This window comes from Chiloscyllium plagiosum, unplaced genomic scaffold (genome assembly GCF_037043375.1).
Source record: "Chiloscyllium plagiosum isolate Xiang-an unplaced genomic scaffold, Cpla_swu_hap1 HiC_scaffold_42, whole genome shotgun sequence".
NCBI lineage: Eukaryota > Metazoa > Chordata > Chondrichthyes > Orectolobiformes > Hemiscylliidae > Chiloscyllium > Chiloscyllium plagiosum.
The window spans coordinates 35,226,884-35,239,459 of NW_028270180.1; the positions used below are offsets into that span (position 1 = coordinate 35,226,884).

General features: G+C 42.5%; 1 protein-coding gene across 6 annotated transcripts in view; it reads right to left on the reverse strand.

Moving 5' to 3' along the window:
• The window catches only part of herc1 (HECT and RLD domain containing E3 ubiquitin protein ligase family member 1), a 483,062-nt gene that overhangs the window by 139,215 nt on the left and 331,271 nt on the right, over positions 1-12,576 (reverse strand). For 5 of the 6 annotated variants that reach the window (XM_087981970.1, XM_087981969.1, XM_087981967.1 and 2 more), the window contains exons 49-51: positions 3,299-3,566; positions 2,166-2,379; positions 1,489-1,745 (exon numbers count right to left, since the gene is read on the reverse strand). In XM_087981970.1, the coding sequence (XP_087838096.1) occupies positions 1,489-1,745; positions 2,166-2,379; positions 3,299-3,566 (739 nt within the window). The remainder of the gene's footprint in view (positions 1-1,488; positions 1,746-2,165; positions 2,380-3,298; positions 3,567-12,576) is intronic. The other variant, XM_087981971.1, reaches the window with a different exon arrangement.

Consider the following 12,576-nt stretch of genomic DNA (forward strand, 5'->3'; position numbering starts at 1 on the left):
TTACTAACTATACCTCCTGTGTTCACACCCAAATCATTTATACAAATGATGAAAAGTAGTGGACCCAACACCGATCCTTGTGGCACACCACTGGTCACAGGCTTCCAGTCTGAAAAACAACCCTCCACCACCACCCTCTGTCTTCCACATTCGAGCCAATTCTGTATCCAAATGGCTAGTTCTACCTGTATTCCACGTGATCTAACCTTCATAACCAGGCTCCCATGGGGAAATTTGTTGAACACCTTACTGAAGTCCACGTAGATTGCGTCCACTGCTCTGCCTTCATCAATGCTCTTTGTTACTTCTTCAAAAAACTCAGTCAAGTTAGTGAGATGTTGTTGCACTCACAAAGCCACAATGACTATTCCTAAAAAGTCCGTGCCTTTCCAAATACAAGTAAACCCTGTTCCTCAGGATTCCCACCACTGATGTCAGTCTCACCAGTCTATAGTTCCCTGGCTTTTCCTTACCACCTTCTTTAAATAGTGGCACCATGTTATCCAACCTCCAGTGTTCTGGTACCTCACCTGTTGCCATTGATGATAGAAATATCTCAGCAAGGGGCCCAGCAATCACTTCCCTAGCTTGCCACAGAGTCCTATGGTACACCATGTGTTTTAAGACAACCAGTACCACCACCTCTGTAATATGAACATTTTTCAAGCTGTCACCATCTGTTTCCTCACATTCTACACCTTCCACGTACTTCTCTCCCATCTTCTGCGGTTCCACACATAGGCTGCTTTCCTGATCTTTGAGGGTCCCTATTCTCTCCCTAGTTTCCCTTTTATACTGTATTGATAAATCCTTTTCGATTCTCCTTAATCCTATTTGCTAAAGCTATCTCATGTCCCCTTTTTGCCCTTCTGATTTCTCTCTTAAGTATACTCCTACTGCCTTTATACTCTCAGGATTCACTCGATGTCTGCTGTCTACACCTGACATACGCTTCCGTCTTTTTCTTGACCGAAACCTCAATTTCTCTAGTCATCCAGCATTCCCCATACCTATCAGCCTTGCCTTTCACCCTAACAGGAACATACTGTCTCTGGACTCATGTTATCTCATTTTTGAAGGCTTCCCATTTTCCAGCTGTCCCTTTACCTGCGAACATCCACCCCCAATCAACTTTTGAAAGTTATTGCCTAATACCATCAAAATTGGCCTTTCTCCAATTTAGAACTTGAACTTTTAGATGCTGTCTCTCCTTTACCATCACTATTTTAAAACTAATAGAATTATGGTGACTGGCCCCAAAGTGCTCCCCCAATGACCAAGATTTTTTCTGATGCTGTCCAAACCAAGACCACAACAATTCACTTCCAAGCAACTGATGATCTAAGTAAATCCATACAGTAAGGTATTGAACACCAAATATTTACAGCCTGAGATCTTCACCTCTGGCTTATTGTGAGCTAACACAGTTGCAATATTTTGCAAAATAATCCTCTCAGTTGAGACTTAGTGTGGAAGTGTGTTTCTTACCCTATTCTGGTGTGCTTCAAGCTTGGTGAATGGACATTTCCGTAGGTCCCCAGCCATATCAGCATAAGTCTGTGGTTTGCTTTGGTTATCACGATCATGTGCTGCAAGAGTCCGAACAAGCTGCTGAGCAGCCCATTGTCTGTGCTGGGAAGACAGCCTAGATGAGAGGCAGCAAGCTGCTAAGGCATTAGCCAGCTCCAGAGGGCCTACAGCAGAAGGATCATAGGAAGGATGGGCATACAAATGGGCAATAAAACCTGCTTAAACAAAACAGTGAGACAATCCCAAGTGAATGATGGCCAAGAAAATAAAGCAATGGTATTGTACTCACCTTTCTAAAAACTCAAAATTGATCAATTGTTACGTAATAAATTGTTACAAAAACCTTACTAAAATTAAGGTAAATTTTACCTCTAAATCTTCAAATTAGCAATAAAGAGCATATTACTTGTCAAATAATACAGATCAATCAGAAGTCAAGTTTTGACCCACTGTTTATTGTCTCAGTATTGTCTCAAATTGCATAATAGAAAAATACAACTTTGTAAAAGTCACTATGAAAGAAAATACCAAGCAAGTATTTTAGCCTAACGTCAATAACTTTATGTGGCTTCTCATCATAATGAGAAAGGTTCACATGGCAGTTTTCATGTAACAACTTGAAAGACAGCACATACCTCTTTTTTCCATCTCTGTCTTGTCATAATTTGGTCTCAGTTTGGCTCCCTTGTCAGCAAGTAATGCTACCAATGCTTGGGTTACGACAAAGTTTGGAGATGTCACAAGTTTATTTTCCTCAGCAATACCTCTAAGGAAACTGGGTAGAAATTTCCTCTGAATGGGATCATCTATAGTAGTGAGATTCATACCTGTGGCTGCTGAGATCAAGTTCTGAGGAGACAAGCAAAGATGGTATAATAATAGATAAGTCCCTTTCTTTTCCAGATGTTATGCCTATTGTATGTATACAGATTTTACTTGCTGAAAAATTAACCAAAAATAAGGCTCAATAAAAAAATACATTTTGTCAAAGTTTACACAATTAACCAAAAGTTAAGCTGAAGAGCAAGTTTGAAGCATTAATATAGTTATCCACATTTAAAGTACATCTAGTATTGTGAATTTTGTTTTAGCATGGCTTGCAACTGAGGCAATGTACCAGAATAACTTTCATTTAGCACAGTTACTGGCAAGAAGTGTCAGAGCTTGAGAGACCTGATTGATGTTGACAAAATCATGAGAGGTATGGACAGGGTGGATAGCAAGAAGCCTTTTCCCCCAGAGTGGGGGACTTAATTACTAGGCGTCACGAGTTCAACGTGAGAGGGGAGAAGTTTAAGGGAAATATGCACGGAAAGTTCTTTATGCAGAGGGTGGTGGGTGCCTGGAACGCCTTGCCAGCGAAGATGTAGAGGATGGGCATACAAATGTGCATGATAGCATCACTTACGATGTACCTAAACAAATACATGAATAGGCAGGGAGCAGATGGATACAGATCTGTGAAAAATAGGCGACAGGTTTAGATAGAGGATCTGAGTCAGCGCAGGTTTGGAGGGCTGAAGGCCGTATTCCTGAGCTGTAATTTTCTTTGTTCTTTGTTCTTTTCTGACTGTAATTGCACAGGCTGCCTGTTTTTCTGTTAAACATTCCCTCCTGCATCACGTACTGACTCTGCCAACCCACTCATGCCTCCTCCTGCTTGCTGCCTTCACCTTCCATCACTCTCATGCTCCACTCAAATTGTAATATCTTGAAATTCTTTCCTCAGGATATCACAACATTAGTTATATAGTTTGCAGACGTTTACCTGTGTACACAGCTGAACAAGTAACTTCGCGGCACTTGGATTATTAGAAGCTAAACAGCCCACTGCTGTGCTTAGGTAGGCTAGGCAGGAAATCGGTTTATTAACTTTGTTATGAACTCCACGAGGACGATCTGAAGTGCTGATGACACCCGGACTTGGAGAAAGACCTGCTCTACTGGCTGCCGCCAGGCACATCAACCGAACCAATGTCTTGATATCAGTCAATCCCAGAGACTCCAGACCTGCTGCCAGACTGCAACTAGAACCACTAGAAGCAACAAAAGGTTTGGAATGAGATAGCATAACATTTCTTGAGACACCAAAGAAAATTCTCAAAACCTAACACAGTATTCCATAAATGATATAATATATAACTCAACATTTCTCATCAGGAAAATAATTGTTCCTGATTAAAAGATGATTACGTGAATAAAGTGACTTAAGTGCTAGGTTTTACGATAAAGCAAGATGCTTCTTGGCAGATGTAGTTCTAAGCAACATAAAAGAGAAAAGTGGAACACATGAATTCTGTTTGGTAAGAATTTATTCCTGGTTTTTACAACTGAAGGATAATGCAAATTCTATTATCACCTTTTGGATAAAGGTGAAGCACACACCGTCACAGTTTTCTATTACATAAATGTGAATCGTTAAAGAAAACACAGGTGTCATTTTAAAAGCAATTTGGACACACTGCAAATAAAAACGAAATGATTTCTGTTGCAGTACAACAATATTCTGTAAAAGACATATAATTGTTTTGTAAAGAACCGTAAAATAAAATTCAGTCTCAAAATAATAATGCAATTCTATCACATGCTACAGTAAGCAGGAATAAAAACTGAGGATGGCAGACAGACTTCATGAAAGAACATTCTGGGACAAGGCGGCTCAGTAACCACAACTGAACAGCGTATCACGGGCGAATCCGGTGTTAAGGGACGGTAAAAACTGCATTGTAAATTAAGTAACCAGTTAATTAGAAATTACCAACAACTAGTTTGAGGGGCTGCGTGATGGAAGTGCCGTTGGTGTAAGTGTGGCCTTAGGCGAGATTCTTTTATCTTTCTAAATGTAAAGGGTCAGAGATGGCTGTAAGGGCAGTGGTGTGCTCCTCCTGCCAGATGTGGAAGATCGGGGAGCAGTCTAGTGTCCCTGATGACAATGTCTGCAGGAAGTGTGACTGGCCGCAGCTCCTCACAGACTGTGTAGTTTGGCTGTAGCTGCACTTAGACACACTAAAGAACATAAAGGGGGCAGAGAGTGTGATAGACATGAATTACGGGGATATGGTGACACCACAGGTTCAGTCAGGAGATGGGTGACTGCCAGGAGAGGCAGGCAGGTAGTACAGGAGTCTCCTGTGGCTATTGCCCTGTCCAGCAGGTGTACCATTCTCGATACTGTTGGTGGGAGGAAGCCTCTCAGGGGAGTATAGCTGTGTCAGCTAGGCTTGTGGCACCACAACTGGCTCTGTTGTAGAGCAGAGTCAGGTGAAGTCCAAGCAAGTGACAATGGTAGAAGACTTGCTAATTAAGGACACAGACAGGTGTTTATGTGGTTGCATTCAAGACTCTAAGATTGTCTCCCTGGTACCAGGTCCAAAGATGTCTCTGAGCGGTGGCATGAAATTTATAAGGGAGCTGCCAGATGTCATTGTCCACATTCATAACCAAGAACATAAGTAAAAAGAAGATGAAGTCATGCTGAGTGAGTAGAAGGAGTTAGGAAAAACGTTGAAGAGGTTACTACCAGTGCCATGTATTGTGAGGCAAGGAATAGTAAGATAGGACAGATGAATGAGTGGCTAAGGGCCCAGTGCAGAGGCGAGTTTCAGGTTCTTGGATCATTGGAACCTCTTCTGGGGTAGGGGTGACCTGTACATGAGAGAATGGGAACCAATATCCTCATAGGGAGGTACACTAGTGCTACTCGGGACAGTTTAAAGGGGCTGAGAAGCACAGCAGTAAGTGGAAGAATGAGGGGAAGATAGATGTTAGGACCGTAAGTCAGAAATGAAGGACATTCAGAGCCAGGTAAATGAGCAAGATGGGACTAATGGGCTGAAGTGTGTTTATTTCAATGCAAAGAGTATTATAGCAGATGAGCTTAGAGCTGCAATCAGGACATGGGACTACGATCTAGTGGTCATTACAGAGGCTTGGCTGAGGGAGGGACAGAACTGGCTGCTCAATGTTCCAGGGTTTTGTTGTTTTCGATGACAGAAAGGGAGATAAAAGAGGTGAAGGAGTTGCTTGACTAATCAGGGAGAATGTCACATGTGCACTCAGGGATGATATACTGGAGGCCTTACCCATTGAAGGGATATGGGCACAGCTCAAAAATAAGGTGGAGGCAACACTCTGATAGGATTATACTATAAGCCTCACAAGAGCCACCGAGGCATTCAAGAACAGAAATGTAGGCAGATTATGGAAAGATGCAACAACAACAGGGTTGTCATAGTGGATGTCTTTAACTTCCCCAATATTGACTGGGACTCCCTTACAGCAAGATGCTTCTTAGATGGGGCATCTAAGAAAGTTTCTTGAAATACCATGTGGGTTGTCCAACTGGAGGAGGTCAGGCAGCATCCAAGGAGCAGGAGAATCAACGTTTCGGGCATAAGCCCTTCTTCAGGAATTCGATTCTCCTGCTCCTTGGATGCTGCCTGACCTGCTGCGCTTTTCCAGCAACACATTTTTCAGCTCTGATCTCCAGCATCTGCAGTCCTCACTTTCTCCCAACTGGAGGAGGGGCCATATTGGGGCTTGTATTGGCTAATGGGCCCAGCCACGTGGCTGACCTTTCAGTGGGACAGCATTTTGGCAACTGCGATCCCAACTCCTGATAACTATGGATAAGGGATAAGTCAGGACCTTACAGGAAGGCACAAAATTGGAGGGGGGCAAATTATGTCTGTATTAGGCAGGAACTAGGGATGTTAATTGGGAGAAGCTGTTACCAGGCAAGTACACACCTGACATGTGGCTGTTGCTTAAGGACCTACTGATCAGCATTCAGGACCTACATGTTCCAGTGAGGATGAAGAACAAAGGGTGGCAAGGTAAGGGAGCCCTGTGTAACAAGAGAGGTTGTGAATGTAGTCAAAAGAGAAAGAAGCAGCATATGTAAGGTTTAGGAAGCTAAAACCAGACAGGGCCCATGAGGAATATAAAGAAAAGCAGGAAAAATACTCAAGCAGGAAATTAGGAGAACACAAAGGGGCCATTAAATGACCTTGACATGTAGAGTTAAAGAGAATCCAAAGGTATTCTATACATACATTAAAAATAAGAGAACTAAGGAGAACTAACTAGGCCATTCAAGGATAAAGGAGGAAACCTATGCTTAGAGGTAGAGGATGTGGGCAGGGTCTGAAATGAATATTTTGCATTGGTATTCACCCAACAGAAGGATACAGAGCAGAATGAGATTAATGTTGAGGCATGCTAATCTGCTACAGCATTTGAGATCAAGGAAGAAGTGGTGCTTCTCTTGAAGAGTTAGGTAAACCCCTGAAGCCCGGTGGAGACCACCCCAGGTTATTGAGAGAGGCAAGAGAGGTGATTGCTCGGGTCTTGACCAGGGTCTTGGTATGCTCGCTAGCCCCTGGAAAGGTCCCAGAGAACTGGCAAGTATCTAACATTGTTCCTCTGTTCAAGAAATGAAATAGGGATAATCCAGGAAACTACAGACCAGTGAGTCTCACATAAGCAGTTGGGGAGCTGTTGGAGAGAAACATTAGGGATAGGATGTACACATATTTGGAAGAGCATGACCTAACTAGGGACAGCCAGCATAGCATTGTGCAAGGCAGGTCATGGCTTACTAACTTGGTTGAATTTTTCAAGGAGGTAACAGAGGTGATCAATGAGGGCAGAGCAGTGGATGTTTTTATATTACATTCCCAACAGTATGCAAACAGGCCCTTCAGCCCAGAAAGTCCACACTGACCCACTGAAGAGTAGCCCATCAAGACCCCTACCCTATATTTACCCCGACTAATGCACTATGGTCAATTTAGCATGGCCAATTCACCTGGCCTGCCCATTTTTGGATTGTGGGAAGAAACCAGAGCACCCGGAGAACACCCACACAGACACGGGGAGAATGTGCAAACTCACACAGACAATTGCCTGAGGCAGGAATCGAACCTGGGTCCCTGGCACTGTGAGGCAGCAGTGCTAACCACTGAGCCACCGTGACGTCCCTGTCTAAATAAATTTTAGTAAGGCTTTCGACAAAGGTCCCTCATGGTAGGCTCATCCAGAAGATTAAAATGCATGGGATCCGTGGTGACTTGCCTGTGTGGTTTCAGAATTGACTTGCCCATAGAAGGCAGAGGGTAGTAGTGGAAATGTGTTTTACTGGCTGGAGGTCTGTGATGAGAAGGTGTTCCTCAGGGATTCATAGTTGGATTTCTGCTGTTTGTGGTATGTATAAATGACTTTGGATGAGTGGACGGGTGGGTTAGAACAAAGAAAATTACAGCACAGGAACAGGCCCTTCAGACCTCCAAGCCTGTGCCAATCCAGATCTCTATCTAAACCTGTCACCTATTTTCTAATGATCTGTATTCCTCTGCTCCTGGCCCATTCATGTATCTGTCCAGATACATCTTAACTTAACTATCATGCCCGCCTCTACCACCACCGGGAGCAAAGCGTTCCTGGCACCCACCACCCTCTATGTAAAGAACTTTCCATGAATGCCTCCCTTAAACATTTTGCCTCTTACCTTGAGCTCGTGACCCCTACTAAGTGAGTCCCCACTCTGGGGAAAAAAAAAACTTCTTGCCATCCAACCTGTCTATACTTGTCATGATTTTGTTGACCTCAAGAAAGGTCTCTCCTCAACCTTCCCCTTTCTGATGAAAATAATCTTAACCTACTCAACCTCACTTCATAGCTTGGAGATGCCAGTGTTGGACTGGGGTGTACAAAGTTAAAAATCACAGAACACCAGGTTATAGTCCAACAGGTTTATTTGGAAACACTACCTTTCGGAGCGCTGTTCCTTCATCAGGTGGTTGTGGAGGTTAAGAACATGCTAACAGAATTATAACCAAAGAAGCCCATTGTCATGAAGATGTGATACAGTAAAAAATCTTTGATTAAAACTTTCATCTTTTATAATGGGATACGCTGGTTTCTGTTCTTTGATATGTAAATCCGTCATAGTTAGCGCCCTCCATACCAGGCAATATCCTGGTGAACCTCCTCTGCACCCTCTCCAAAGCATCCATGTCCTTCTGGTAATGTGGGGACCAGAACTGTATGAACTTTTCCAAATGTGGCCAAACTAAAGTCCTATATAACTGTAACATAACCTGCTAACTGTTGTACTCAAAAGCCCGTCCGATGAAGGAAGGCATGTCGTATGCCTTCTTGACCACACTATCGACCTGTGTTGTCACCTTCAGGGTGCAATGGACCTGAACACCCAGATCTCTCTGTATGACCATTTTCCCCAGGGCTTTTCCATTTACCATATAGTTAGCACTTGAATTGGATCTTCCAAAATGCATCACCTAGCATTTACCCTAATTGAACTCCATCTGCCATTTCTCTGCCCAACTCTCCAAACTATCTACATTCTGCTGCATTCTCTGAGAGTTCCCTTCACTATCTGCTGCTTCACCAATCTTAGTGTCAATTGTAAAATTGCTCATCAGAGCACCTGTACCTTCCTCCACATCATTTAGGAAGTTGGCAAACAACACAAAGATGAGTGGAGCTGTGGATCATGTAGAAGGATGTCAAAGGATATAGCAAGATAGAAATCAGTTGCAGAAATGGAAGAAGAAATGGCAGATGGAGTTTAATCGTGGTAGGCAAGAGGTGCTGCACTTTCAGAGATCAAATATCAAGGCAAAGTATATAGTTAACTGATGGACCCTGAACAGCTTTGATGTACAGAGGGATCTTGGGATTCAAGTCCATAGCTCCCTGAAAGTGGCCAGGCAAGGAAATAAGGTGGTAAAAAAGGCACATGGCATGCTTGCCTTTTCGGTTGGGATGTCATGTTGCAGCTTTATAAGACTTTGGTTAGGCCGCACTTAAGGGTACTGTATTCAATTCTGATCAGCACATTAAACGAAGGATATGGAAACTACAGAGAGGGTGCCTGGATTAGAGGGTGTGAGGTACAAGGAGAGGCTTGAAAAATTTAGTTTGTTTTCTCTTGAGTAGCAGAGGCTGAGGGGAGACTTCATAGAAGTCTATAAAATTGAGATGAGTAGATAGGGCATATGGTCAGAATCCTTTTCCCTGGAGTTGAAATGTCTAATACTAGGAGGCATACATTTAAGGTGAGAGGCATTAAGTTCAAAGGTGATTGTGAGCAGTAAGTTTTTTTTTAAACACAGAGTGTTGGGAATCTGGAACGTGTAGCCGGAGTGATGGAGGAGGCAGTTATGATAAGAGTGTTGAAGAGACTTTTAGACAAGCACATAAACAGGCAAGGAATGGAGGGATATGGACTAAGGATAGTCAAAAAGGATTATGTTAACTTGGCGTCATGCTTGGCACAACATCGTGGACAGAAAGGCCTGTTCCTGTGCTGTACTGTTCAATGTAACTCTAACCAGTGTTTAATCCACTTTATCTATGACAAGATGACCGCCTGGAATATCTTTTAACTGCGTAGCATATCTCAAATTAAACAGCCAGACTACTGCGACCCCTAGGATTCATAACGGCACACAAACCAACAGCCACGCTCAGACAACAACTCACCAGAACGAAGGACCCGATACCCAATATGAGCAAAACTAATGTAGTGTACAAAATACCATGCAAGGACTGCACAAAACACTATATAGGACAAACAGGAAGACAGCTAACAATCCGCATACATGAACATCAACTAGCCACAAAACGACACGACCAGCTATCCTTAGTAGCCACACACGCAGACAACAAGCAACATGAATTCGACTGGGACAACACTACTATCATAGGCAAGCCAGACAGAGAACAGCCAGGGAATTCCTAGAGGAATGGCATTCATCCACAAACTCCATCAACAAACACATCGACCTGGACCCAATTTACCAACCACTACAGCAGACAGCTGAAACTGACAATCGGAAGCGGAAGGACAGACCACTATAAACACCGGAGGAAACATCAAAGAAGCGCTTCACAGGAGGCTCCCAAGCACTGATGATGTCGCCTAGCCAGGGGATGAAACGTTTGCAACAAAAACTTCCAGCTCGGCGAACAGAACCACAACAACGAGCACCCGAGCTACAAATCTTCGCACAAACTTTGAGTTTAAATTATGCCCCAGGATACTAAAATCCAACTAAGCTTGAATTTATTATTTTGCCAACATCGAACCAATGAGATGAGAGTATAAAAATGCAGGATTTTTGAAAAATGGAGACACAGCAACCGCCATCGAGAGAGACCCAAGAAATTAGGGAACACCCTCTGTCAAAAGTACCTTTTCACATGAAACATACTCGCAGTAAAAAGAAACAAGATGACACAGGGAGATCTTCAGCTGGAAGAAGAAAAACATCAAAGACGAAGGCCACTATGTGAGTCCGAAATTAAGTTGATGTAATTTTAATAAGTATCTTATTGGAACAGCATTTTGTTATAGAGTTGGAGGCGGTTAATAAGCTGTTAAGAGAAATGGGGGCTGAGAGTTGTGAATAGTTGTTGTTTAAAGTTCACTTTTAGAGTTAAAAAATAAATTTATATTATTTTCTTTAAATAATGGAATTTTGAGTTCCCTGTCACTCGTATTTTCACAGATTATGAGGTGAAGTGAGCTTTTCTGGGTGTTTGGTTTAATTAACAGAAGGGTTCACTATCATGTTCTAATAGTTCTTAGACAGTACTAGACTCGTCTCAGGAAGGTGATGGTTGGAGGTAAAGTGACTGAACCAGTAATCCAGAGTGCCGAGATCAACGATTTGGGGACGTGGGTTCAAATTCCACCATTACAGATATCGGAATTTAAAAATGACAACTGTACAACCACAGTTAATGGTTATAAAAACCTGTTTGGTTCACTGATGTCTTTTAGGAAAGAAAATCTGCCATCCTTACCTTCTGGCCTACAATGTCACCAAATCCACTGCAATAAGTTTGAATCACAACTGCTTCTGTTGTGATGATACTGCTCCTTTAACAAGGTCATACTGTCCTTGGCTTTTCTCTCAGAAAGGTCGTAAAAGCAGTGATTCTGAAAAGTCTAGGTTCAAAGGATTTTAGGGCCAATTTGATTATAGTTAACAAATACTGCCTCAGGAAAAAGGCTTTCAAGTTTAAAACAATGTACAATGAAAGGGGAATGGCTAGTTCTCCCAGCTCAGCTTTTCTTCAGTTTAGTTTGGTTTTAGCAGTCTGGTTGTTCACTAAAAGCAGGCAGTCAGTGTGGGGCTGCTAGTCCAAGAAAGAGCTACATGGAAGAAGGTGTTCCGTGCTGAATCCCTCTGCCATCTCTCTGCTTTTTTTCCCCTTCTTTCTCTCTACTTTTCTTCCTGTTCTGTTCATGTGATTCATTCTTTTTCTCTCTCCTCCGCTTTTAATCATAATTCAAACTGTTTCATTTCTATTGCCCTTACCTTATCTTTTGTCTCAAACTCAAGTTGCTTCATTTTCAATTGAATATTCGCCATCTCGGATTTTGATGGCGTTTCCAGCAAATTTAAATGCTGAGCTATTACTGTAATTATCTCTCCTTTCCACACAGAAGGAGGCAGCTCCAGCTCCACCTTATCTGGAAGCAAGGAAGCACAATTGGAAGCACACTAGCTTTCGGAGCGACGCTCCTTCATCAGGTGATTGTGGAGGGCTCGATTGTAACACAGAATTTATAGCAAAAATTTGCAGTGTGATGTAACTGAAATTATACATTGAAAAATTGATTGTCTGTTAAGCCTTTCATCTGTTAGAATACAGTGATAGTTTCACTTCTTTCATGTGTAAATCACAAAACCCTTTTTTTTTAAGTTGCATTCTCGGGTTAGCTGTTAACAATGGTGATAGCTAGACAATATGTTGAAGGTGTTAGCCCCCTGTGTTCTCTGTCTATGACCTGATGTTTAGATTGATTCTAATCTAAAAAAGTGAGATAACAGAGATTTACATAAATTCATGCAGTTTTTGAGCTCAGAGTTCTACATGAATGTATGCAGTTTTTGAGCAAAGTGCAATGTAACTCTGCAAGTACAAAATGAGGATGAGCATCTCACCAAGACCTTCCCCAGACCTCCACTACTTGCCTTTAAACAACCACCAAACCTCAAACAGATCATT